We start from the raw sequence: 22,732 nt of genomic DNA on the forward strand, positions 1-22,732 counted from the left end.
CGAGCGACGAGTGACGGCATTGGATTAGGTGTCGGCCAATGCTTTTTGTTAGCGGCATTTCTGCTGCCTAATAGTAAGTGGCAAGCCAAGCCCACCTGCAGCCATTTTGCCGGGGAGTTTTAGGGTCTTTTCCAGCAGTCTTGACCGAGTTTCAGCGATTTTTGGTGCATTTTAGCACCCTTCATCAGTGCGCTTCTTCACGTCTGTTTAGCGGATGCACCACTAAAATGTTGGCTTGCTTTACCTGCCCGCCAACCCACCAACTGGCTTCCACCACCATATCGTTAGTCACCCGTTTACTAATAAGGCTATCAGCCGCGACCATAGAAATAACAACAAAGTTATCTGCGAAATTGCGACAATCAAGGTGCATACCGTCTTACGCTCTAATTCCAGCCACCTATGCGCTTCTTAACGTATTTTATTGCTCACCACTGCTGCAAGCTGTCTTCGACCCCCCTTAGATTGTGTCAATCCGCCGACAAACGCTTCGGATGGGTAGTATTACCTAGCCGCCTAAGTATCAACTATTGATATAATCCTAACAACAGATGGCTCATCACACCCATCGCAAATCGACTCTCTGGCACCCCAAGGTCCCAAGACTCCATCTCGAAACACATTCTGGAGTTTCAAAAAGCCCCTTCGTGGCTCGGTAGCGCCGGTATGACTTTACCAATCCATCGCGCATTTGTGCAGGGATGCCTTGAATTACTCTCATGACGCTGCAGCCATTCGGATCCTCATTGGTGGATAATGATGATGGAAACACAAGATAATTTTTGATGACAGACGTTGGCGGGTAAGCGGGCTGCCTCAGACCCAACTAACAACCTAGGTAATGCCTTCTCGCTTCTCTATAGACTCGATGCGCTGTTACTCGTGTAGGAGCTGTTTCAGGGCATGCCAACATACCCTCGTAACAGCTGCATAGAATGGCGTCTGCCTGGCGTTGCAACCATCAATAGTTCCTACCGCAGGCCAGCTCACGTTTTTTTGGCCTTGTCTCTCACAAGTCGCCAACGCTCACTCTCTCCACAGCAGGACGCTTGTCGCTGGGCTCATCGTCAGATGCAAAACTCAAAAGAAGACGCTCTACCCCAGCTTTGCATAATGGGTTTGCGACTTCAGTCGTGCGACAGTTCGCCAACTTGGCGTTTTCGTCCTGTCTTATTACGGCAGTATCCGTCCAGCGCGACGAAGGACTCAAGTAGTACCCCAAGGCCACTAACGAAACGGCATGGCGCCTTTGGCCAACGTTCGTTGGCTCCCACCACGTTGTGGCGTTGGCCCTGGGCCAGACACTTCAGCTGCGGCCCTTCCTTCCTACCAGTATTTAGTTATTAGATACTCTTCTGACAGGTGGCAGGGACTGTTGACTTGTCCAGCCCGTTTGACATGAGTAAAAAAACACCCCTTGGCTTTCCGACCAGGGCTTGGAGAAGAAGAACGCTCCATGTGAAAATCACCTCATTCTCGAGGTCTGCCATGTTCCCCGTCTCTCAACAACATTGACCAACCTAGCCTGCCTCTCCTCGCCGTTGTGCGACCGACCATCCATCATCCATCATCATGGCTGGCGGTGAGTCGACCAGGTCGCCGCCACCCACGGCTGGCATCACCTTTACGCGAGATTTTGAAATCGTCGAAATGAGCAGCCTGTCCACCCACGACAAGGACCAGGCGCCCTTCAACACCACCACCACGTCATACGCCGTTTCCACCGCTCCGCGACCGGTTCGCTACGCCAGCCAGAAAGCCGCGGGGCAAAGATGGGTAGACAGTTTCAAGCAAGTCGAGGGCTCGCCCGGCATTATCAACGATGGCTACTACGTCACCCGAGGCAGCGAGGAGATGCCCCGCGACCCTGAGCGTCACTATGACCTACACGCGGCCAACGCAAGAACGGCCAACTCAGCGCTGGTCCGCGACCTAAAGAGCCGCCACCTTCAAATGATTGCCATTGGTGGCTCCATTGGCATGTAATTCGTGCTATCGCTTTGTGCGGTTTATACTAATCGTGATGTAGGTACCGGGCTTTTCGTTGCTTCTGGTGTTGATTTAGCACAGAGCGGCCCGGCCTCGGTACTCACTGCGTACGCGCTCACTGGCGCCATGCAATTCTGCACCATGCAGAGCTTGGCCGAGTTGGCAGTTGTGTTTCCCATCTCCGGCTCATTTTCCGCATTCTCTACCAGATTTCTCGACCCGTCTTGGGGCTTTGCCATGGGGTGGAAGTAAGTACAGAATCGCATTGTTACTGGACCTTCTAACATGCCCCCTCAGCTATGCGCTTCAGTGGCTTGTCGCCTTGCCTTTAGAAGTCATTGCCGGCGCCTTGACAGTTGAATACTGGAACTCCAGTCTCAGCAAGGCCATTTTTGTGACCATATTTCTGTTCATGATTGCCGTCATCAACCTTTTCGGCATCAAAGGCTACGGGGAAGCTGAGTTTGTCTTTTCCACCATCAAGGTGACTGCAATTGTCGGCTTCATGTGCGTGTACTTCTACAGCAGGGTTGTAGTATTTTGTTGAACGGCGACTAATGATAACTGCAGTCTTCTCGGTATAGTCGTCAACATTGGCGGGACTCCTCACGAGGGCTACATTGGTGGCAAGTATTGGGTGAATCCAGGCGCAACAAACAATGGCTTCAAGGGATTCTGCAATGTCCTGGTATCAGCTGCTTTTGCCTTTTCAGGCACCGAACTGGTTGGTCTCGCTGCGGCGGAGACGGCCAACCCCCGCAAGTCCATCCCGACGGCCATTCGACAAGTCTTTTGGCGCATCGCCGTCTTTTACATTGTGGCTCTGCTGCTGGTCACTCTCCTGGTCCCTCACGACGATCCGCGCCTCCTCGGCGCCAAGTCGTCTGTCGACGCCTCCGCCAGCCCTTTTGTCATTGCCATTGAGAGCATGGGCCAGACGGTCCTCCCGAGTATCATGAACGCCGTCATTCTCGTCGCCGTCGTGTCCGTCGGCAACTCGGCCGTCTTTGGCTCCTCGCGCACCCTCGCGGCCCTCGCCGAGCAGTCCCACGCGCCCCGCGTACTCGCCTACATTGACCGCAAGGGTCGTCCGCTCGTGTCGGTGCTCCTCACCCTCGCCGTCGGTCTGCTCGCCTATCTGGTTGATCTCGAGGAGCAGCCCGAAATCTTTGGCTGGCTCATCGCCATCTGCGGCCTCTCCAGCCTCTTCACCTGGGGCAGCATCTGCCTCTGCCACATTCGCTTCCGCCGCGCCTGGGCCGTCGCCGGTTGCGTGCCCGCCCAGCTACCCTTTCGCTCCCAGGTTGGCATCGTCGGCTCGTACGCTGGCCTCATTGCCAACCTGCTCGTCGTCGCCTCGCAGTTTTGGACCGCCGTCTCACCGCTCGGCCCCGCGCAGACCTCGTCGGTCGGCATCGCCAAGAATTTCTTCCTCAAGGTCCTCGCCGTGCCCATTGTTTTGGCGTTTTACCTCGGCCACAAGTTCTGGTTCAAGACGCACATTCTACGCGCCAAGGCCATAGATATCGACACGGGACGGAGCTTTGGCCGCGCCGACTCGATTCAACCAGACGATCCCAGCCCACGCCGTAAGTGGCCGCGCTGGAAGCGCATCTACCGATCCTTGTGCTAAGTTATTCCCACGTTGTATTCCGTAATACTGGTCGATGTTTCTGCGAGGATATCGATATCTTAATGGTTTTAAATTATTCTAGTACAGCTCGTCATTGTAACATTTTGTATATTCAACGCGATTTTGAGTGAAAAGAAAGTTTACTTCGTAAAGCATTGAATTTAGCTGCCATGGTCTATGCATCATCACATCGTGCACCAAAATCATTCATAAACATGAAAATCCACGAAACAGTTCGCCAGCCACCCCTACGCCGCCAAGTCATAGTAGAGACACGTTCCCGTTCTAAAATTATACAAAAAGGAGTGCCGCGTGGCCCCGCTCCCATCGTGTGCATACTTCCACGCATCCAGCTGGTCGTGAATATCGCGCACATACTTCTTCTCCGTCGTCGTCACGCCGTGGTCGACTCTGCGCCAGCTTTCCGGGTCCGACAGTCGCGTGCGGCCAATCATGGCCATGACCTGCTCCGACGTCTCGACGGCGAGCACGGGGCCCTCGAGAAACGACGTCACCAAGTTGGCGGCCGTGATCTGGGCCTGTTCCACGACGGTGCGGCGGTTAAACTTTTTGCTGCGTGTCTGTGCCACAAGCACCTTGACGTCCTGCTCGCGCTCCCGCTCGGCGGCGGCCGAGGATGCGCTGTCGCCCGGCGCGGCCAGTATGCTCCTGCGGTTGCTGCTGATGCTGCCGCTACCCTTCATGTCTCGCTTGTGAAATTCGGTGCGGAGCCAGGCCGTCAGCTGTGTGGTGGGAATATCGACGTCGGCAACGTCCTTGCGCAGCAGCGACTTGATCTTCAGCATGGATTCGGGCTTGACGATAATAATCCACGAGTAATTATCGTCTCTGTGTTTCTGCAGCAAGTCTTCTGGAGATCGGGAATCTTTAGCGAGCTCGGCGGTAATATCCTGCGCCCAGAGTGTCTGGAGCAGTTCAACGCCAGAGGATCTCAGCATGGCCGGGTCAAAGCTTGCAACGAGAATGTCGCATCGCTTGGGGTTGGCCAGGCTGTTCGTGTCATCCTCCATTTTCTTGAGGAACGCTTTCCCCCCTGCTTTGGGGATTTTAGCAAGGCGCTCCCAAGCGATGCTAAAGCCCACAGCATGACGCTCGTCAAAGTTGCCACCCATCTTGGGCCGTTGCTCCTTGATCAACGCGTCGTAGCGACCGCCAGCGGCAAAGACATCCTTGACTCTCTTGGTGTAGAGACACGAGAAAAGTAAGCCTCCGGCGTAGAAGCTTTCTTTCAAGCTATTGAGTGGACTGATGTAAATCTTTGTCGTAACACCAAAGCGCTTCGAGTACTCCGTCACCTCTTTCAGGTGAGCAATGGTCGGGGACGCTCTTTGATACAAGTCTGTACCCTCAAACAACTTCTTCAGCTTGGCGAATGTCTTGTTTGGCGTATCCCTAAAGTCGAATTGCTGGAGCTCATCGACGCTGGTGGCGGAGAGACCTACGGCAGGGGACCGAAGCTCCATTCGAATCTTTTGCCACGTGAAATTGTGAATATTGAGGCGGCTAAGAACATCTGATGTCGCGCGGCGATTGGATGGCTCTATACCGCAATGCTCATAAATCAACTGCAGAAGATCCGAGTGGCCAAGGTAGAAGCTCATGGGAGTTGTTGACAGCGATGGAAAGGCAATCAGAATCTCGTCGATTACTTTCAGTGCCTCTGCCTCTTTCAGCGCTAAATCCAAAGCATCAGTGCTCACGATGTCAAAATCGACTTCTCCAAACATCTGCGGCTGCCCTGTATCCTGCTTGTCGCGGAAGACACTGCCAAACGCGAATGTTTTCGCTACAATCGGGCCACTAGAGTTCTTCGCTAGCATTCGTGCATGTCCCATCGTCAGATCAAAGGGGAGTTGCAACACGGTCCCATTTTGGTCAAGAAGCTGCACAACGTTATCTCCATACTGAGAGGACCTTGGGTAAATGGCGCCACGGGTTGCTTCGACTGCACCATGGCGGCGGAAGATGGAGGTCAATTCTGTCTTGACCAGGTATCTTGCCATGAGTTCGGATGCTGTTGGTGCATTTGTAAACATGTCCCAAGCGTAATCTTTGGTGGCCTCGACCGGGTGAGTAAACAAGCTCGACAGCATCTTGCGATAGTATGGGGAGTTTGAGTCCGCCAAGCCTGCCAAAGTGCGCCGAATGGTTTCGCTTTCCATCTGCACAGGAAGCTTGCCGCTCTTGAGTAGCTCTGCGCTAGATGGCCGCTCCTTGGGGTTGTGATTCACCAACGATAGTATAATGTCCGTCATTGACTTTTCAGCAGGCTTAAAATCTTTTGGTGTGATTGGCGTGTGTCGTCGCAATTGGCCGATAACGTCGGCCTTTTGCATGCCCATCATTGGTTGGTAGCACATCTCGAAGAAGATGATTCCAAGTGAATACATGTCAACTTTGGTGCTGTACATGCCATGCGCCGCAGATCGAACTTCTGGTGCCGAGTAGTAGGCTGTACCAATACTTCTCGTCATGTCATCAGTTTCCAGATGGCCCGTAGCAGCAGCCTTGTCAATCGTGAACTGGCCGCTAGTGGCGAGGCCAAAATCACCGATCTTGACGTTATCGACACCGTCAGAACTGCTGCTAATAAATATGTTTTCAGGTTTAAGGTCGCGATGAACAATGCTTAGACCATGAATATGAGAAAGCCCTTCCAGTATTTGTCGAAACAGGCGCCAAATCTCGGTTGTGTTCTGATACAGATTGCGCGAGATCAAATCACGCAGCGTCCGCTTCTCACAGTATTCCATCGAGATGTAAAGGATGGTTCGATACGGTTTCTGAAACCTTTCTCTACGCATCTGAGCGACCTGCCTTGCCTTAACAGGCGAGTCGGGATTGTGTGCGTCTTCATTGCCAGAGAATGAGCTGTCGTCTTCACCTTCAGTGTCTTCGCCGTCTTCATCTTCATCGCTGCCCCCAGAGTATTCAAACTCGATGGGCGCATTAGATGACATGAAGTCCAGCCCTCCGGTGCTGGCAGCGAACTGAATCTCCAGACCATTGGACTCAGTCTCGCCGGTTCCTGCCGTATAATCATCTGTCGATGTCTCTCCCTCAGTGTCGGTAAAATCGGCCACCTCTTCAACCCATGTGTTGTAGTATCTGACTACAGCGGGGTGACTGAGTTGAGAGAGCAATCTCACTTCTTTCAAAATTTCTGTCAAAGACGTTTGCGATCGCTGAGTAATCTTCTTGATGGCATAGATTTGCCCATCAAGCTTCTTCCTAGACTTTACCACTTCGCCGAAGCCACCTTTTCCGAGGCGGCCTTCCTCAACAAAGTCTTCGGTATATCTTGAGATGGTAGCTCCCCTGTTATGGGAGTCGCGTCGCAAGCGTAAGGGTGGGGCTTGTAGAGAAGTAAGAGACGGTACGCTCGAGATGGCAGCCGAGGAGTCGTCGAAGAGAACTGGGGCGTCGGTGGCAAGAAACTCGCTGGAGCCAAGCTCGAAAGCTCGCGGGCGCTTTTGCTTGTCTTCCTTGAAAAATCGCCCAACAAGTTCTTGTAAAGGCTGAGAGAGCAAGAAAGATTCCATCAAGTTCTTGGGCGACGAGTACTTGCGCAGAATGTCGAGCCCAAAGATCATCTGCACAAACACAATACCAAAATCCCATATGTCGGTTTTGAATGTGTAAACGGGTTTGGAGGCGGCGGCGATTTCTGGCGGAAGCCAATACGCAGACTTGGCAGAGTTGACGCCTGGTGGACCCTGCTTCTGCTCGCAGAGGGCGTGAATCTCGCGTTGATACCATGCATCAGCAATCTTTGGCACAATCTCGCCAGTAGACTCTCTGAAAAGAAGAATATTCCCGGCATGAATACACTGATGGGCAATGTTCTTGTTGTGTAGAAAATTGAGTGCATCGAGTAGATCCCGCGTCCAGGATTTTACCTTGCTTACTTCGAGGTTTCCAGCCAATTCAAGGAGTTCTTCCAGAGGACCCTTGTCAGCGAGGGGCATGAGAATTCTGATTGTCCAAGCATTTGCGGCAGAAGGATCCGAAGGAATTCCACCTTGGACTTTGAAATCCATAATCTCAACAATCTGTCTGTGAACAATCTTTTTAGAGGCTTTCAAGTCTTGAAGACGCGACTCGAAGGACTGTAGCTGCTTTCTGAAATCCTGAGATTCCTTGCCGGAAGATTTTACGGTGGCTTCTTTGAGTGCGAGCGTCTGGTTACAGACTCCAGTAGGTACAACAGGGCGGACGGTGTAGACGACAGACACCTTGCCTGGGCGCTTGTCACTCTTGGATGCAACTGATCGAAACGTGATCTCGTTGCCAGATTTGTCAACTGAGTTGCAGAATTGATCGAAATCGATGCGATCTTCAACAGCTTCGGTAGCTTGGGCGGTTGGCATGTGGTTCGCGCCATTGGGTCGACGACTCTGGCGAGATTCTTTTGCTTTCTGACGTTGGCGGTCCAATTGCTGCTGTAGCATTTCGGCAATGACACGCTCCTCTTCCTTTGTTTCTTTTCTGCGTTGACGGTCTTCCTCTTCCTTGAGCTTCTGAGCAGCCAAGGCAGCCTCGGCTTCGTGACGTTCGCGCTCCTCCTCAAGCGAAGGAAGATTTTTACCGACAGCCTTTGCCTGGGCAGCCTCCTCGAGAATATCACGAATGCCTTCCACGATCTGATCGATCATTTCTTGTTCTTCCATGGCAAATATCTTGGGCTGAGTCTCGATAAATTTTTGGATCTTGAATTGAGTGGACTCGCGGAGAAAACCCTGTTTTTTTGTGGTGATAATCGGGGGGGTCTTGGGGTATGTGGCATTGAGAACGAAGCCAATGGTCACGGAAAAGTCTTCGTCAGTCGGTGCTTTGATTCGTATGTCGAAGGATGGTTCTGCTTTCTTCTAGGAGTCAGCACGGTGCCTACAAGATACTTGGTAGAAAGGCTCGTACCTTCCAGGCACTGTGGGTGCCGCTATGTTGTATAAAATCTTCTCCATATATGGCTTCTAGGGCCAGCAGTTCGTTCTGCTGTAGCTCCTCATATTCAATTTTGTTGGTAGCCTCTGGGCTCGTGGGCTTGAGCCCAGGGAAACTGGAGTCATCCTCGGATTGCTTGACGAGTGGCGACTTCCATGCGCCGGTTGATTGCCACGCCATGAGTGCGTGAATTATGGAAAAGTATCACAGCCAAAGCCGTGATCACTTACGCTGAAGTCGCCATGTTGAATCGGGTAGGTAAATTGTATTAGGTATGGATCAGGTTGGTATGGGCAAACGTCAAATTGGAGACGAAGCCATGCGATTGACATGTTGAAAATAGCGGGGTACCGATCAGCTACGGCGGCCGATAACATAACGCGATTGCGTATTCTTTTTTTGACTAATAATCTACTTTATTTTCTTACTCTCTTATTCAGTTGTCTACTCATGTCTATTGATATATATTTCAATCAAATGATTCATAGTTTATAATAAGTATAGGCATATTGTAGACAATAAAAAATGTAGCATTGTTAGACCATAGAATGGCTGGTTCTGACTAAGCGGGTGTATGTGCTGTAACTTGTAAGGGTCTTGAAGCAGGGAAACTAACCAATACCAGAAGAGATAGAATTGGAGTCGGTGCGCGTAGATTGGCATTCCATGTGGCAAACTAAAAGAATGGAGGATAAGATTTAAAAGTGGCTTCCTAGCCCAGGGTGGTAGAGGGGTCTAATGACAAGCCACATAAATGAGGTGTCACAACACATGACGAGTAGGAGTACATGACGGAGACCAGTTATATAAGAACAACTATGTCTACACCACTTTCGCACCTCGACTGCTCATTGCAGCATCACCCACGAAACGGCAATTCTGAGCTCTTGACATCACAATATGTAGAAAAGTACCGCATTGCACTGTCATCTGTACCTCACGGTCTTGAGGCAGTGAGAGAAATAGTCAAGGGAATGATTCAATATGACATGGAAAGTTGAAAAAAAAAAGGATGGTTTGAATCGGGTCGGTTTTTCATTTCTGTAAAAAGTAGATTTCCGAGTGGAGAAAGATAACGTGAAAACGGCCGCAGCTGTCTGATCAATCAATGACTGAGGGCGAAAGCTTGCGACGGCACAGCGCTCGAGCGTTGGTCGTTCAGGTTGACCCGTGGATCGGACAGTCTGAGCTGTCGAAAACAACGGGCCAAAACGGGAACAAAAGGGATCGAAGCCTTTGTACCAAGCATCCGGGAGAGAGTGGAGAGGTAAGCCATGTTTCGCCACTGCGGCATTGTGGACATTGTTACCAATGTGGCATCACCAAGGTGCAAGATACTACGCTACTTTTATGAGTGGAAATTGAACTCTGGAGCATTTCTGGCTTATCAGTGTGTCAGAGTAGAAAGAGGTTGACGAGGTAACGGCTGCGAGGCTCAGATTGATTACAAGTCATGCCGATATCGTGCAAAGTGTTTGGAGATGCGGTGGCGAGAACGGTGGCGCAACCTGGGTGGTGAAATCGGAACGGATGAAGACAAGACGTCATAATGTCAGGGGGCAATGGCGAGGCGGCATGGCATGACTCGGTGGTTGATGACTTTGCTGATGGGTGGACATAGACAAGGGTCAGCAAAAGAAAAAAAAAGAACGAGTAACTATTGTACGGATAGCTTTAGACAGCACCGCGGACGCGGGCGGGCACGGCGGCAAGCGGGCACCGCGGACAGGATCAGGATCTTTAAAAATGTTTGAGTGTTTGCAGGTGGAAAAGAGGGGTTGTGGTGTAAGAAATACCTAGGCAACAGGATTTCTGAGCTAAAAAAAAGTGTCAAACAGAAACAAAAGAGGCGAAATGACATTGTCTTGTAAGTGAAAGAAGAAATATTTGCACTTAGTTCGAGGCGGGTGTAGATGTGTCGGTTGGGCTGAGTAAAACAGGCGTGACAGCATAGCCACAGCTGCGTAAAACTGTCCACGGTGCACAAAGTTTCGAATTAAAATCCTCAGCCCTTGCTTTGCCGCCCCCAGAAGCCTTGCGGCAGTGGAATATTGGAAGGAGGGGAAAAAGCCCCGAGGGCGTTCCTCTCGGAAAGGCCCTAAAAAGCTCCAATGCCCCATTTGCCCCCCATTTGCCCCTTGGCCCCGTAGGTGTTCTGGAGAATAGGTATGCAGGCTTGCGAATGGGGGACAACAGACTTCTGATGGGCGACAGGAGGCTCGCTTTTGACTAGTCGTGATTGTCCTATAAAGCCATTGATAGTTCTCAATATAGTAATACATCTGGCTAGACTTACTCACCCATCCGATCGGATTTATTTTTAGAATTTTCTGTTTTCGTTTTGTTCCGTAATTAATACTCTCTTTGCGTAAGCACATTGTCCTTTCTGGTACCCCTTGTCAAGGCCAGGTCCGTCTGTCAAATGATGTGCACTGGGGGCTTCCTATCCCGGTCTGATGATGCCTGGTTCCAAGGCTAGCCGATCCAACTTCTCTTGGAAAAGATTGACGCATCCCTGCTGAACCTGATTCCGCCGCTGCGCATCGTGCGGATTCTTTTGATTCGCCTTGCCTTGCACATCACTGCCCAGTTTGCCGACTGGAAACGCGCTGCTCAATCTTGAACCCCGCTGTGGATTTTGGTCAGGGCCTCAAGGCCCTTTTTGTTGCGGGAAAATGGGACGGAACTTGGACATGATGGCCGCTGCTGCTATTTCGCCTGCATACATGCGTGGCTTGATGGACCTATGGTGGTGCTGATGCTGCCGATGCCAACAGCAAAAAGCAGTGGGCTGGCTCTAGCAATGTCAAGGTGAAGGCGGCACGTCTTTCGTTTGCGTGTGGGTGTTGGTGTACCTAGGTGCCGGCTGCAAAACAACCACCTACCTCTGCCTCTAGACGAATCCGCTCCGCCACTGACATCTCTCCAGCTCGTCATTTCCTCGTCTCTTTGTCGTCCATCATTTCTGCTGATCACCTTACCCGTTCGAACCAAAAAAGTGCCGCCTATTCGGCGCGCTGGCTAGTCAAGACCCTCACCTCCTCTCGATGGCACAAAAGGATCTGCAGTCGCCCAACGCATCTTGAACCGATACATCATTTCCACTGCCCATCTACACGTTCCAATTACTCGACCGCTTCTTCTTCACCTTTTTGCTTTCATCTTTCATCTCATCCCCCGGCCCCTTCCAAATTTTGGGGCGTTTGTTTTTTTCCTTCAAACGAAACCCGCTACAAACGACGTCTCGAAGCGTCATCACCAGTTCAAACTATCCGTACCGCGCACCGCTACGAACCTGTGATCTTCGCGGCATCACCGCTGTCTCCTCTTCTCTCCCCCTTTGTCCGGTGAGCCCGTCTCGTTCGTTCGATCAAGCTCTTTCGAATAGCGCGGACCAAACTTTTGATCAACGTAGCAAGGGTTCCCGTCCACTCTTCTCACCACTTCTCTCGTTCAGTCTGCGTTCCCCCCCAATGTGCGTCTGCCCCACAGACAAGACAGGTCCCCTGCCCGGCCACCACCTCTTGCACTACAACTACAGCCTCTGCCACTTCTCGCGCGCATCCGCTTCGACGGAAGACAGCATCAGGTCGCAGAGGGCTTGGCGGGAAGCATTCCCCGTCCTCCTTCTTCCTAGACATTTACTCGTCGCCGTTGAAAACAGTGGGCTGCAGAATCACACGCTGCGTATAACAGGGGAGCTGCGACATCTCGCGCAATTCGTCGAGTTATAATTCTTACCTTGACCACTCCACACAGTCTTTACTTCTACTATATTGCCAACACTCGGTCCATGGTCAATCTCTTTCCCCCCACAAACCCTTGTTGGTCACCAATCCCTCATCTACACCTCTCACTTTCCCAGCCCTCGTCTCTCGCCTGTCGCGTGTAATGCCAGCCTCGTCTCTCCACGCCTACCCGCCCTCGACGCACGACAACTCGAACACGGCCCTTGTCTCTCATTACGTCGCTTACGAAAATCCTCCGAGATCCGCAAAGCGCGGCATAACCTTGTTTTTGCGATTCAAAGCCTGCCTCTCTGCCAAGACAGCCGCCTACCACTAATTCTCGCTGCTCGTCTTTCGCCTGCTCCACACCATCATGTCCCAGACTCCCGACCTTGAGCACAAGAGGAAGCGTTCTGCCATTGACAACAGCGGCCAGCAAAGCTATCCCTCATCTCAACAGAATCCACTGCAGCAGAGTAAGTTTCCTTTATAGACTGTTCACTCCCCCATATCACTTCCTTGGTTCATTTGAACCATCTCGATTCCCTCTGCCCCTTCACCGCAATGGCGCAGACGCCCAAGACTTCAGCTTCCAGCCTCTGTCCCAAAAAGGTTCGGATTATGCGGCTCCGCACCCACGCTGGTGCCAGAAGCGTCGCTAGTGTATGCCCGTCTCAGGCGGTGCGACTTTGCCATACAGCCATTTGTCAATTGTCACAGTGATGGGGAGAAAAGGAAATAGGCCGACCTTTGTCTCAAGAAACTATTCTTGACAATTTGCCTGTACCACGACAGTCCGTCATGCTAACTCGCACAGGTCATGGCAGCCACATCAACTTTATACCTAGGCCCAATGCCGATCGTCTAGCGCTCATTCAAGCCGACAGTGATACTTTTGCCGATGTGCTACATCTCATTGCTGGCTATGAAGGTATGAAGTTGCTCAGCAGCATTGCGAATTTGTGGCTCACACGTACAGGCGCGCTTGACCGACAAGAGAGCTTGGCCGCCAACCTCGGCGCAAAGCTCACAGGGCCTCGAATTTTAAAAGGCATTGAGCGCTTCTTTGACGGTCCAATAAAGACGAACGCGACGCAGCCGTTTGTTAATCCCATCAGCTGGATTGATGTTGTTTTACACGCCAAGGCCCACCCCAATGAATTCGTCTTTGCCACTCTACCCAACGGCACCCGATGCTGCCAATTTCACTACAAAGGTCTACAGTGCGAAATTACCGAAGATGACTGGCGATTAATATCTTCCGGTGCGCTGGATCGCTTCCCACTTGAACACCCGTTTGAAGAAGACGAGACGGCAGAGCTAGCCACCCTGGATATTCTCGAATCCAGGGCATCCATTTTGTACAAGAGAGCCGATGAAGTCGCGGCCAGAGCCCGCATACTACATCATCGCATAGGACAACGAAAGCATGAGCTGTCTAGGAGGCGTAATGTAGAAAATGGTCAGCGATACCCGTCCACCGGTGGAATTCCGCCTGCGCGGCTTGCGGCGTCGGGCGCCCCATACGATCTTCACGCCGACCTGCTGCAGCAGTTTCTTGCAGCGTCGGCATCGACATCGGCACCGCCGTCTCGTCCACAGTCTGTCGCGGCTCTTTCTCCAATTGGTATGCTGCCGATCTCACCCTCTGTTGCATCGCCACACCCTACGCAGCAGCGACTGTCGGTGACCTCGGGGCGTTCTGGCAGCAGCAGTCACCCGACGGAAGGCTCTGCCATGACGGAAATGGACCACCGAGCCGAGTTTTTGCGCTCACTTGTCACTCAAAAGACGGATAAATTGAAGCGCGGCGACATCATTAGCCCAGCGTGTGATCGCTGTCGCCGTCTGCGACTACACTGTGTCAAGCACCTAACTGCCTGTCAGGGATGCACCAAAAAGCATGCGAAATGCACCTGGCGCACCATGACAGACGAAGAAGCTGCGCTACTCAAAGGCGAGATGGGCATTTGCGTAGAGCGCGACGCACAGATTGCCTCGGAGGGCATCTCCCCGCCCGACGAGCTGCCACCGCCCCTCACAATGGACGGGGTAACGATGCGCCCCGCCAGCCGTACAGAGACTGATACCAGTGCTTCTATACAGTCCACGACGTACAGTCCAGGGCCGCTTTCTAGTGCGCGCTCCGATCTCAGCGCCGAGCACGGGAGGATGAGCCTGCCCCCGGTATTGTCGGGCCTTGCCGGACCACCTCCGATGCAGCGTGGGCGTGATCTGACGCGTTTGAACCAAGTGGCGTCTGTACTGACTGATTCCAACTACATGCGGCCGCCATTTCCTCACGCACATCAGCCTTTACCATATCCTCCCACGTCACAGTCGCCGCCTCATTCTGTCACGCAGCCACCTCCACCGCCATCCCATTGACTAGCGATCATCGATATTAGGGTTAAAAAGCAGTTTCCATGTATATATTGTGGTTTGAACTTATATCCTAGCGAGACTCACAAAGATAGAAGGAAAAGGTGGGAAATATACAGTATTTTATGAAGTTATAGTACCACTACAATTGCGTGAATCAGTACCATGACGCCCGTCGACACGACAACAAGCACTCGGGAAATAGTGTTGCGGATTCAAATATGATCTTTCTGGGGCCGCTGAGCTGGAAAGAAATGCAAGAATGATGAAATCCAAGAGAAATTCTGTGTCTGACCGACGACCAAACCAGCTTGCAATGTCACTAGCTATGATACCGTCGTCAACATTATAAAGCGTAAAACTGGTGATTGTGTTGGTGGTACCCTTGTTTACGATAAGGTAGGGTAAAACATAGTGCAAAACGCCGCACAGAATTGAGGCTTGGTTGATTCCCATCATTGGCTGAAATGATGCTTATTCTGACTATAATATAAGTTTATTGCGAACCCGCTAATTCTGACTAACTATATCCACACCAAAATTGGACCCTTACTACGCCTGCGCCAAAAAAAAAAAAGATGGGAACCCAAGCATCATCACCCCTTGCGAGAGCCGATATGCATGGCGCAGAGTCTTTATTGATACTTGATCAGCTCAATTAAACCCAAAGTCCCGCTGAAGACTGACCGATGGAGGATTCGAACCTACGACTTTATCGGTGTTAACGATACGTGATAGCCACTACACTAATCAGCCATTTGTCTTCCTGGTTGGTTGTGTCATGTTCCATCTTGACTTATAGGAGGAGCATCGCGAAAGGCGTCTCAAGGTTCCTATCCATCTCCGGTGCGACTAGTAGAGTCACGATGCCCAACGCGTCGATTTATCAATGGTTGTCACGAGTGAAGAGCTTTGGAGTAGCATTGAAAGTCTATCGATGCTATTTCTGGTGGACCAAAGATTGCGATGTTGCAGCAAGGGAATCAAGCAAGTGACAACGAGGAAAATTACGATTGTCAGACTGATTGGTACGTACGTGGCACGTACAGGGTTAAGTAGTCAGAAATTGAGTTACTATCAGCTTGTAGTAATTTCAGCTATATATTAATATGTCTATTATCTTTGTAGGTGCGTGGCATGTGCAGCCTATGACGAGCCGGCTTCAAACGATGCTGTAGGTGCTGGGGGGGGGGGGGGGGGGAGGGGGGGGGAGCCTGCTGGCTAGATCTCTACAAGAAATCGCGATAATTTTAAAAATATGGGCATGGTAACGAATTTGAATTAAGTGACAGACACAGCACACTGCGGACGCGTTCAATGGCCTCTGATCCGCACAGCAAAGCCATATACCAGCCACCCCTAGCCACAAGTTGGTCGCCAAGACCTCTGTTTTTGGTTCGATATTTAACTCATTCCCGAGCTTTCGCTTCAACCTGTGGCATGCCTATACCACTCGAGCTTGAATCCAAGTTGCTCTGGCTCGTCTGAAGAGAGCACATGAAGAAGTCCACACCTGTCCAGGTTCTGACACAACTTTCTTTTGAAGGAGAAACCCTTCGCTGAGTCGTGCTGCTCGATGCCAAGGGTATAGCCATCTGGTATTTCGCTAATAGCTCCATCTGGCTTGGTTGTCTCTCTGGTGGTGCGACAGAGCAGGAAACCCCAACAAGATTTAAGAAATTTTCTGAACCCACGAACAGGGTGACCCAAGATCGTAAGCCATAGCCGGGCTGGTGTGTTTTCGGCTTGAGTATCTCTCCGATTGCTTCTTCCAGGAAGGAGCGTCTCTGTGTGTGCAGCCAATTCCCCAATAGTGGCATATTTGTTGTGCCAACATTTGTTGATGATGTCGTCAATCAACGGATCACCATCCAACTGCGGAAATTTCATGTCCTGCAGCAAGTCCACAACCTTGCGTCCATGCTTGTTGTAATCCTCGGTAAGGCGTTGATTACCATAAACCTCAAAACCATAGTTAATGAAATAGTACAAGGAGCCCAATGCAAACTGTTCGGTTCGAGCACCTAGAGAACCGGCAGTCCCACTCACTCCTTGATCCTGCTCGTCGCTGTTGAGTATTCTCCCATACGGAGGAATACAAGCTTCAAATTCCGACCCAATCTTAGCCGTACTATCAAAATCAGACAGTTTTAATCGGTCCCGATCAAGTAAAATGTTTTCGGGTCGTAGATCGCCATGGGCCAGGTTGAGCGATTCTAGAAAAGCAACGGCTTGAGCGAGATCGTTCATCCATTCCTTTCGCAAGGGCAAAGGCTCTAATTTCTCCACTTTAGTAATGATATCTGTTTCATCGTCCCGAATGTGGTTATTTTGTATTCTGGAACACAGGGTCACATCTAATGTGGCGATTAGTAGATGGAAATGTAAAACGCCAATAGTGGTCGCACCTCGCATGTACTCGAGGAAGATGCCATTGTCCGCGTAGAAGAAACACTGCACTATGGAAGGGCAGGGCGGATTATGAGAAAAGATCTCATAGATCTCGAGTTCTTTCCGGAATTGTTCTCTCTCATAGTCGCCAGATTTGGGAACTTTGACAACGATGTGAGGATGGACTTCATAGACAAAGGAGATGCCCCCTTCCCAGACCCAGTGCACGTCAGGGAACTGCCGCCGGATGGCCATGATGGTAATAGAACCTAGCAGTCTGGATGAGGGTCTGCAGAGACACCTGTTGCCGAGCGTTTGGCCAAGTGAACAGAGAGAAGGAACGGGTGCGTCGGAGGAAAGTTGTCCAGACGGGTTTACAGTTATATTTGGTGCCTGAATGTAAAGGCACTGATACCACGTAACACAGATCCCATTCGGGGCCGCAGGTCCGTGCTCAAGAGTAGATCGATCGTGAAGGAAGGGGTGCACTAATAATAGAAAGTAATAATAGGTCGGAATTGCTAAAGGCCTATTCTGGCGATGTGTAGCTGACCCTGTCTTTGACTATTCATCTATACTGATGCATCTGAACTCCGCCAAAAAAGCTCACCTAATGTTCTCTCCCTTTATCTATTGAATTCAGCTAGATAATGACAATGAAAAAGTTCTACAAATGTGATGCATCAAGAGAATCCATGGACGCTAGCTCATTGCGACCGATGTTGATTTAATTGGCTTTCAATCCTCCGCTGAAAATCCCTGCATCTCATCCCTTCTACTCAAGGTTTCTCCTCCACTTTCCCATTTTCCTTGGACCAGGTACCGCTGGTCATGCAATCAGGGCATGGACCTTTCTTCGTCGTCCGGCCCAGGTGTGATTTATACTTTTCGATGCCGCAATTTTTACAGTCCTGGTATTCAAAGAGACTGCGGGGGGACTTGATCCGACACCCGCACTGATACACGACTGTCGCAACGAGTCGTTGACACATTTTGCTCCTGAGTTTTGTCCACATTAGCTACGGCCATCATGTCGAGCAGCGATACTCACGCGATGCGAGGAGATGATGTAAGTTTCAGAAGTGGGATTTACTTTGGGTTTGATGCTGGAAGAGAACCCCTAGAAGGTGAAATGGGCAGTTATATTCGACTGCCTCATTCAACGAGTGTTTCCCAAGGGTTGGTAATAAGCTGCAGGATGGCTGCTACGAGCGCGATGGCCTCAACTAACGGTTCATCGTGGACGTCGTACATGCCTCAGGTATATCCGACTATGCGTGTTAGCAAAAAGGATTGGTTCGGAGCTTCTCTCGATCCAGGGCTGGGGATTTAGTACCACGCACCCACCTTCATCCGATGAAGGTGTTGGTAGCACGTGTGATTCCTTCAGATCAATACTACTCATATATTGTCTTACTTCAATGGTGATGAAGCTCCCGCGCTATTAATATTCTGTATACAGCTGCATATACTCGCGCCAGGGTGTTTGAAATGCACTAATAAGGAGGAGCTTCGCACGGCGGTGGCACCTTCTGGGCATCCAAGGACGTACACCTGCCACACGAGAGCCAAAATTTAGCACTCGACTTTTGAAGATTTGCACATAGGTAAGTAGCTATGCCTGGTCAAGACTAACCTTCTCTTCAGCCAACCAGAACGTGTGTTCTGAGGCAGCTCCCGAAGAAGAGTGGCTTCCACATGGAGATTTCTCATCAAGTATCACACTCGCCAATACCCTCTTTGCACGCTGGCTGTATCTCTGGCAGCTGTCACTCGGTGCGCTTTTAGCGCCCCCTTAGGCAGCGCCAATAGAAGCGTCGTTGAAAGTGTTGTTGGCGGCGTTGTAGAAGTGCTGTTGACGGCGCGTGAGCAGAGAGGAGAAAGAGGTGCGTCAATGGGGGTGTTGTCTAGATGATGGGCTGCTGAATCAACAAAAGAATACAAATGTTCGAACAGCCCAATGAGCCTATTATAGCCTAATAGGCACTAACTAGCTCTCAAAAAAGATTCTCATTCATTGGCAGAAGTCACTTAATTACACACACTACTGGAATTCGTAGGTACTCCCAATTTTGATAGACGTCTTCAGCAGCCTACCAGAGGCTCTGAATACACTACCAGCAGCGCTTGCCATAGCCCTAAGACAGTCTCCTAAAACAGCCATCGAAAAATGACCTATGAAGAGGCCGGAAGGGTAGCCGTGTACTCCATACTAAGGAAGAGATCCTCTGTAGGTACACAGGAGTACTTGAAAGGCTGGCTGCGGCGCACACTACTTACTCAGAGCTGGCGCGTGACTTTCTGTAAAAAACTCTCAAAATTCCGTTGTTGATTTAGCAGCCCTCGTCTGAATGATATGCTTGGGCATCCATGAAAGAGTTATCATTCAGTTAGCGCAATGCAGCCGCCTCTGAGGAGCCGTGTGAACTTGCTTCAAAAAAATTGGGGCGGCTCTAGAAAATCATCTTCTCCTTCGCCTCTTCAATCCTGCTCACCCCCCTACAAGACAAAAACACCTATTTGCTCCTTTCCGATGGATACATTAATAGTCGACGGTACATCTCGCTCCTAAAGACGATACACCGCGATTCGAATTCCACCTACAATCGAGTCCATTCCGCGCAGCGAAACGGCGTCCGCCACAACGTCCACACCCCTGGAACCGAAGAAGCCGACCAACATGGCGCATCCGCAGCAGGTTTTTGCCCCCGGGCGCGACGACCGCCGGCAGACGTTGGGGCATGCGCACACATCGGCTGAGCATGCTGCGCTGGTGCAGTCGCGCGAAACGGGCGACGTTTTTCCCGAGGACACCTTGACACCCAGGGGCCAGGTCAAGGCGCTGCCTTTTGCAAAGTCTTGGGTGCATTTCTTGGCTGGAGGGTGCGTTGCCTCTTTCCGATCGCCGCCGACGGATTTTTTGACGTGCACGATTTGCTAATACTTGGTTGCAGCATCGGAGGTATGACGGCTGCGACACTCACCGCCCCCCTCGACGTCTTGAAGACGCGGCTCCAGTCAGACATTTACCAAGCGCAACTACGCGCCGCGCAGGCCATGCAGACCAAGGCGGCGGTGAGGCGCGGTCCCGTCGCGGCCGCCTTCTACCACCTCGGCGACACGCTGCAGATCCTGCGCGGGGTGCAGCGTACCGAGGGCACCAAGGCGCTGTTCAAGGGGCTGGGGCCGAACCTGATTGGTGTGGTGCCGGCGCGGGCTATCAACTTTTACGTGTACGGCAACGGCAAGCGCATCCTCGCCGAGCGCTGGAACGGCGGCGAGGAGGCGCCGTGGGTGCACATGCTGGCGGCGGGCGCGGCGGGCATCGCGACGTCGACGGCCACCAACCCGATCTGGATGATCAAGACGCGAATGCAGCTCGACAAGAATGTTGCGCAGCGAGCGAGCGACGCTGCCGGCGCCGAGGTGCGCAGACGGTACCGAAACAGTTACGACTGCGTGAGGCAGATTCTCCGGGAAGAGGGCGTCCGCGGGCTATACAAGGGCATGAGCGCGAGCTACCTGGGCGTCGCCGAGTCGACGCTGCAGTGGGTGCTGTACGAGCAGTTCAAGGCGTACCTGGCGCGCAGGGAGCAGCTGCTGGAGCGCAGCGGCCGCGAGAGGACGGCGTGGGACCGCTCCGTCGAGTGGACGGGCAACTTTGGCGCCGCGGGCGTTGCCAAGTTCATCGCGGCCATCCTGGCGTACCCGCACGAGGTGGCGCGCACGCGCCTGCGGCAGGCGCCCGTCGCCGACGGACGGCCCAAGTACACGGGGCTCGTCCAGTGCTTCAAGCTCGTATGGAAGGAGGAGGGCCTGATGGGGCTCTACGGCGGACTGACGCCGCATCTGCTGCGCACGGTGCCCAGCGCGGCCATCATGTTTGCCATGTACGAGGGCATCCTGCGCCTCTGCAACACGCCGGCCTAAGGCCGGGCACGGTAAGGGAATACACACACGCCACTACTGCTGTAACAACATTCTGTATATTTTTGGAGCAAGGAAGAACTGAATAGAGCCCCGGCGACAAGGAGCCGCCTTAAAAAAGAGGGAGTTTTTTAAACAACCAACATCAGAGCTCAGAGAAGCACATGGTAGACCTTTAAGAGTTCATTTCAACAGGCGTTAGAGGGCTACAGGAAAAAAGGTATCATGGGTATAATTATAAAAGTACAAAACGTTCATTCAATTGGATATACGATTCTCAACGAGCAGCTGTGTCTGCATAAAATTCTGAATTACGTACGCTGCACCTCCTCACAACCTGCATTTACACTGCCACTGCCTAGCATTTGTTGGGTGGGTCCCACATGCGCCCAACATCATCATCATCATCATCATCATCGCTGTTGGCAAGACCTTTATCCCTCAAGCTCAACCTTACTTCTCAATTTTCACATTGCGGTGCACATCTGTGGCATTTTCATACAAATTTACAGGTATGTAACTTACGCAGGTGGTAATTGAGCTTCATCTGATATGGCCGCTCCAGCTACTCACTCTCTGCAAACGGCTTGACGCTTCCCCGCCACGATGCCGTGGAGAGACCGCTTCAATCAGATCAAAAATGAGTTCAACGACATGATTGGTGGCGGATCGCAGCAGCAGCAGCAGCAGCAGCAGTACTGCCATCAGGGCGGCGCAGCGCCGCCGCCGCCGCCGGTGCCGCCTCATCCGCAACATGGCGCGGGAGGCGCGCCGCCGCCGCCGATCCCGCACCACCCCCCGCCGCAGGGCTCTCGTGTGTACTGGCAGCCTCAGTTCCTGCCGCACGTCGACGTATCGCACGAATGGGATGCCAAGACGGGTCATGGCACGGACGGCTGGGGCAACCACGAGTTGCAAAACTATACCGACCAGCCCCAGAATGCGTTTCAGTAAGCCTTTTTTTCCCCTTCACTGTACCACTTACTACCCGCGCAACATACAACACATACCTTTTTTTTTCTTTTTTTTTTTTTTTTCGAAATTCAAGGCCACGTTTTGACATGAAATCTGTAGCACGCAAGATGGTAGACTCGTGCTCCGCGCCGTGGCCAACCACTCTGCCAGCAACGCCGACCAAAAGTACACGTCTGCACGCCTCGTCAGCAAGCAGACCCTCGCGCACGACCGCGGCGTGCTCTCCGCCGTCATCCTGTCGCCGTGCGCCGAGGGCATCTGGCCCGCGTTCTGGCTGCTCCCGCAGGAGCCCTTTGCCTGGCCGACGGACGGCGAGATTGACATTGCCGAGACGTGGAACGGCGACGCGGAGAATCACAGCTGCCTGCACTGGGGCCAGCACGACCAGCCGGACCGGCATCGGATCCGCGGGACGCGCATCCCGGACATGCGGCAGCGGCCGGTGCAGTATGATTTCGTGTGGGAGCAACCTGGTGGGGAGGCGGGTCGCGGCCGGATGATTTGGTATATTGACGGGAGGCCGGTGATGAAGGCGACGGTGCCAGCGGGGACGAGGCCGCTGCGGGACATGACGGTGCTGCTCAACGTGGCCATGGGGGGCAACGTGTGTCAGGGTAAGGTGCCGAGGGAGGGCGCGTATGATATGGTGGTGTATGCAATGTCGATGGCGCATGAGATGGAGAATGGGGGCTGGGGCCGGTTCGAGTATGACTGGGGGCATCCCGCCGTCAGAGAGGGAGAT

The 22,732-nt window shown here is 52.1% G+C and overlaps 6 protein-coding genes across 6 annotated transcripts; 4 read left to right on the forward strand and 2 right to left on the reverse strand.

Moving 5' to 3' along the window:
- Positions 1-1,572: 1,572 nt before the first annotated feature.
- On the forward strand, positions 1,573-3,622 carry BBA_06666 (amino acid permease; the record flags this gene model as incomplete). Its single annotated transcript, XM_008601763.1, has 4 exons — positions 1,573-1,966; positions 2,030-2,237; positions 2,287-2,496; positions 2,560-3,622. The coding sequence occupies 4 exons, from the start codon at positions 1,573-1,575 to the stop codon at positions 3,620-3,622; spliced, it is 1,875 nt and encodes a 624-aa protein (XP_008599985.1).
- A 248-nt stretch (positions 3,623-3,870) lies between these two features.
- Positions 3,871-8,767, reverse strand: BBA_06667 (serine/threonine-protein kinase gcn2; the record flags this gene model as incomplete). Its single annotated transcript, XM_008601764.1, has 2 exons — positions 3,871-8,508; positions 8,561-8,767. The coding sequence occupies 2 exons, from the start codon at positions 8,765-8,767 to the stop codon at positions 3,871-3,873; spliced, it is 4,845 nt and encodes a 1,614-aa protein (XP_008599986.1).
- A 3,921-nt stretch (positions 8,768-12,688) lies between these two features.
- BBA_06668 (C6 finger domain protein, putative) lies at positions 12,689-14,703 on the forward strand (the record flags this gene model as incomplete). Its single annotated transcript, XM_008601765.1, has 3 exons — positions 12,689-12,791; positions 13,133-13,246; positions 13,295-14,703. 3 exons carry the CDS (start codon positions 12,689-12,691, stop codon positions 14,701-14,703), a joined length of 1,626 nt encoding a protein of 541 aa, XP_008599987.1.
- A 1,422-nt stretch (positions 14,704-16,125) lies between these two features.
- Positions 16,126-17,343, reverse strand: BBA_06669 (protein kinase; the record flags this gene model as incomplete). The annotated part of the gene is made up of 1 exon (XM_008601766.1): positions 16,126-17,343. The coding sequence occupies one exon, from the start codon at positions 17,341-17,343 to the stop codon at positions 16,126-16,128; it is 1,218 nt and encodes a 405-aa protein (XP_008599988.1).
- A 2,425-nt stretch (positions 17,344-19,768) lies between these two features.
- BBA_06670 (mitochondrial carrier protein RIM2) lies at positions 19,769-21,018 on the forward strand (the record flags this gene model as incomplete). Its single annotated transcript, XM_008601767.1, has 2 exons — positions 19,769-19,971; positions 20,043-21,018. The coding sequence occupies 2 exons, from the start codon at positions 19,769-19,771 to the stop codon at positions 21,016-21,018; spliced, it is 1,179 nt and encodes a 392-aa protein (XP_008599989.1).
- A 603-nt stretch (positions 21,019-21,621) lies between these two features.
- BBA_06671 (glycoside hydrolase family 16) lies at positions 21,622-22,701 on the forward strand (the record flags this gene model as incomplete). The annotated part of the gene is made up of 3 exons (XM_008601768.1): positions 21,622-21,965; positions 22,090-22,604; positions 22,667-22,701. 3 exons carry the CDS (start codon positions 21,622-21,624, stop codon positions 22,699-22,701), a joined length of 894 nt encoding a protein of 297 aa, XP_008599990.1.
- Positions 22,702-22,732: the final 31 nt, after the last annotated feature.

The sequence above is a fragment of the Beauveria bassiana genome (assembly GCF_000280675.1).
Source record: "Beauveria bassiana ARSEF 2860 unplaced genomic scaffold BBA_S00020, whole genome shotgun sequence".
In the NCBI taxonomy this organism is placed as follows: Eukaryota; Fungi; Ascomycota; class Sordariomycetes; order Hypocreales; family Cordycipitaceae; genus Beauveria; species Beauveria bassiana.